This window comes from Diabrotica undecimpunctata, chromosome 5 (assembly GCF_040954645.1).
Source record: "Diabrotica undecimpunctata isolate CICGRU chromosome 5, icDiaUnde3, whole genome shotgun sequence".
Lineage (NCBI taxonomy): Eukaryota > Metazoa > Arthropoda > Insecta > Coleoptera > Chrysomelidae > Diabrotica > Diabrotica undecimpunctata.
In genome coordinates, this window is record NC_092807.1 from 43,206,937 (window position 1) to 43,209,311 (window position 2,375).

A 2,375-nucleotide genomic window follows, 5' to 3' on the forward strand; every position below is an offset into this window, starting at 1 on the left:
ATGGTGGTTGCATAACATTAAAGGAGATATTTTGTACGTCAAAATCAAAGAAAACTTCATTTTTCGTCTCATTTGACTTTCATTGTCAAAAGACTTTTTTCTTAACTGCAAGAACAGCCCTAATAATGTCAGCCCTTCCAGCTCCAGTTCGTGTTTCTCCTTTAATCAAGGTAACAAGTACAAAAAAAATTAATGTGTATATTTCCCTTTTCAGAATGATGCCAGTTACATAATTGAGCATAACCTCACTCATTTCATCAATTTTATTTTCGAGTCTTAAAATTAATATTAACGTCTATTATTGTGTTTTTAGTTCGGAAGATGGAGTTTTCTTGCCTTGGGAGTTGCTTATGGAGCCTTCCACCAAAATAGGCTCTCCAAAAAGGAAGCAGGCATTAGAGAGGTAGAAAATAAAATTAAGGCAGAACGTGATGTTAAACTGGCCGCCGAAAAGAAAGCTGCAGCTGAGAAAGAAATTAAGGAATTGGAAGCTCTAGCAAGATAGGTTACTAAGTTTAATGTTACAGTTTTGTGTCAAGTGTAGTGTAATAAATACAACCATTTTTTGTTAATATTGTCTTTAATATCCTTAGACAGTGATTTAAAAGACCTATTGTTATAATAGATAACTAAAGAATCCTTAATTTATGTGATCATAAAATGGTGAAACTATTATATCAACAATTTCAATAATAAAACCAGAGTTTTATTTCATTTTTATGTACAACTTTTACGTTGAACCTTTTAAACTTGTAAAAAACTATCTCTTTATCAAAAGAAAATAATGATTTTTTTAAGTTTCTATGCTACAAAGATTTTTCAGAAATTGAAATATTTGTTAAAAAAGTATGATTATCAAACAGTTCCATAAATCTCTTGAAGTAGTTCGCTTTAGATAGCCATCACTTCAGTATGAAGTAAAAGTCTCTGGTGGTCTTTATTTTGTTCTTCACAAAATAGCTTGAAGAGATACTCACATTTGGCATTGGCTTTAATACCATTTTATTACTGAATGTAGTATTTCATTTAGAACAGGCGAGATATTTTTAGCTATCAAGTTTACCCTATGAATAACACAATACCCAAGAATCACTTCTGGAGTCGCATCTTTCATCAATTTTAAGCAGCCATTTTTAAGAACAACTGCTGCAGTACAAGATGTTATATTTTTCATTGGTATATCATTGACATCTAAGTAGTTTTTTAGCTTATTATATGTATTTTTGGAGGTAGTGGTGCTTTCTATTTTTATACAGAACAACATTTCTTCAACAAAATGCCCTTTATCAATATATTTTAATACGTAAGTTATCAATACTGCCTCACTGTCTCTCAAAAGTTGATTTATCCATTTACACTGAGAAATTTCTTGTGTTCAGCCTTTCAACAAGTTGTTTTTCAATATCTTCACTCATTGCGTCTATTCTTCTGCTAACAATATTGTTACTGAATGACATTGCTTTTACATCTTTGTCATCTTTTTCAATAACTGTTTTAAGACATACTGATATTGAAGTTTTATTAAATTTTCTCGTATAGTACAATTTTTTCCAGTTTTAGCGAAGAATAAAGAAATTTGATAGCTAGCCCCAAGACCACAATTATTAGTTGAGGTACGAGCAGTAAATAGAGACTTCATTTGTGTACTCTTTTTAAAAATTATCTTTAAAGTTTTAAAGTACTCAAGTCAAATCACAATTAATATGAACACTGTTTCACCTTCAAATGCGCCCTAAGAGGACTGTGTTTCATTGATTCGTTGGTCAAGCATTGCTGGCATCAAAGACAAAAAGGAATCTGCTCATCATGAACAGCAGATATGAACCCACATTTTAAATATTCCTCTGAATATTGACTAGTTTTTTTCTTGCTTGCACCTCTCATTTTACTATGGGCTATAATAAATAAATATAAGATAAATTAAAAACCAAAATTAAAGCATGTGTTAAAATTAATTTAATGTGACAGAGTAAACATATCGAAAAAATGCATATTTTTAAAATGTATATAATACATTTACTGCACTGTCGCCGCATAATAAGATATTTTTTTCATTTGACAAAATTTTTTGGAAAATTAAGCTTTTAAAATTAAAATACATAATCTCAAATACTTACCAATTATATCTATACAATGTATATATGTATTAAATCAAGGGGCTTCAGGTACGAAAACTACTTTGTTTAGCGAGATTTTGAAATGTCCGGGGTTCCTCACAGAGCCTGACTAGTACTACAGCGAAGTTATTTTGACGATGCCAAACACCCAGTTGATATTTTGGTCTAGTCTAGCGGTATTATACCTAATAATTATTTACCGCAATTATTTAAGAATTTTAGGGCCTGCGTAGCGCAAGCGGTAGGATGCTTGCCTCG

At 30.9% G+C, this 2,375-nt stretch overlaps 1 protein-coding gene across 1 annotated transcript; it reads left to right on the forward strand.

Moving 5' to 3' along the window:
• On the forward strand, window positions 1-714 carry ATPsynE (ATP synthase, subunit E). Its single transcript, XM_072530978.1, has 2 exons — window positions 1-170; window positions 314-714. The coding sequence occupies exons 1-2, from the start codon at window positions 126-128 to the stop codon at window positions 503-505; spliced, it is 237 nt and encodes a 78-aa protein (XP_072387079.1). The 5' UTR covers window positions 1-125; the 3' UTR covers window positions 506-714.
• The last annotated feature ends 1,661 nt before the right edge of the window (window positions 715-2,375 follow it).